General features: G+C 37.8%; 1 protein-coding gene across 1 annotated transcript in view; it reads right to left on the bottom strand.

The window, feature by feature from the left end:
* The window catches only part of LOC119594092, a gene marked incomplete in the record, with an annotated part of 59,988 nt that overhangs the window by 4,574 nt on the left and 55,128 nt on the right, over positions 1-286 (bottom strand). Inside the window, 1 exon segment of the mRNA XM_037943147.1 lies at positions 125-286. Within this exon segment, the coding sequence (XP_037799075.1) occupies positions 125-286 (162 nt within the window).

The following is a 286-nucleotide window of genomic DNA, read 5'->3' as shown; positions in this document are numbered from 1 at the left end:
GGTTTATGACTTTTATCTTTAATGAAATATGGACCAAAAGAGCTTTTTATAACAACTTTAAAAGAGAAAATATAGTACATCTTGATGACAGACTTTTTCACACTAACACTAATGGTAAACTCACCTTAACTTCAGCTTTCAACTTTGGACGCATTTTTGGCTTGTGTGAGAGCAGTGGACGATGAAGGAGGAGATTCAGAGACTTTGGTTTTTTAGCAACTATGGTTTCAGTAGCATCTTCCTTTGTTGGTGAGTGTTTCTTGGGCCGGCCTGGCTTCCGTTTCTT

This window comes from Penaeus monodon, chromosome 33 (genome assembly GCF_015228065.2).
Source record: "Penaeus monodon isolate SGIC_2016 chromosome 33, NSTDA_Pmon_1, whole genome shotgun sequence".
Classification (NCBI taxonomy): Eukaryota; Metazoa; Arthropoda; class Malacostraca; order Decapoda; family Penaeidae; genus Penaeus; species Penaeus monodon.
The sequence above is the reverse complement of the archived record's forward strand: the minus strand, read 5'-3'. Positions and strand labels throughout refer to the sequence as shown.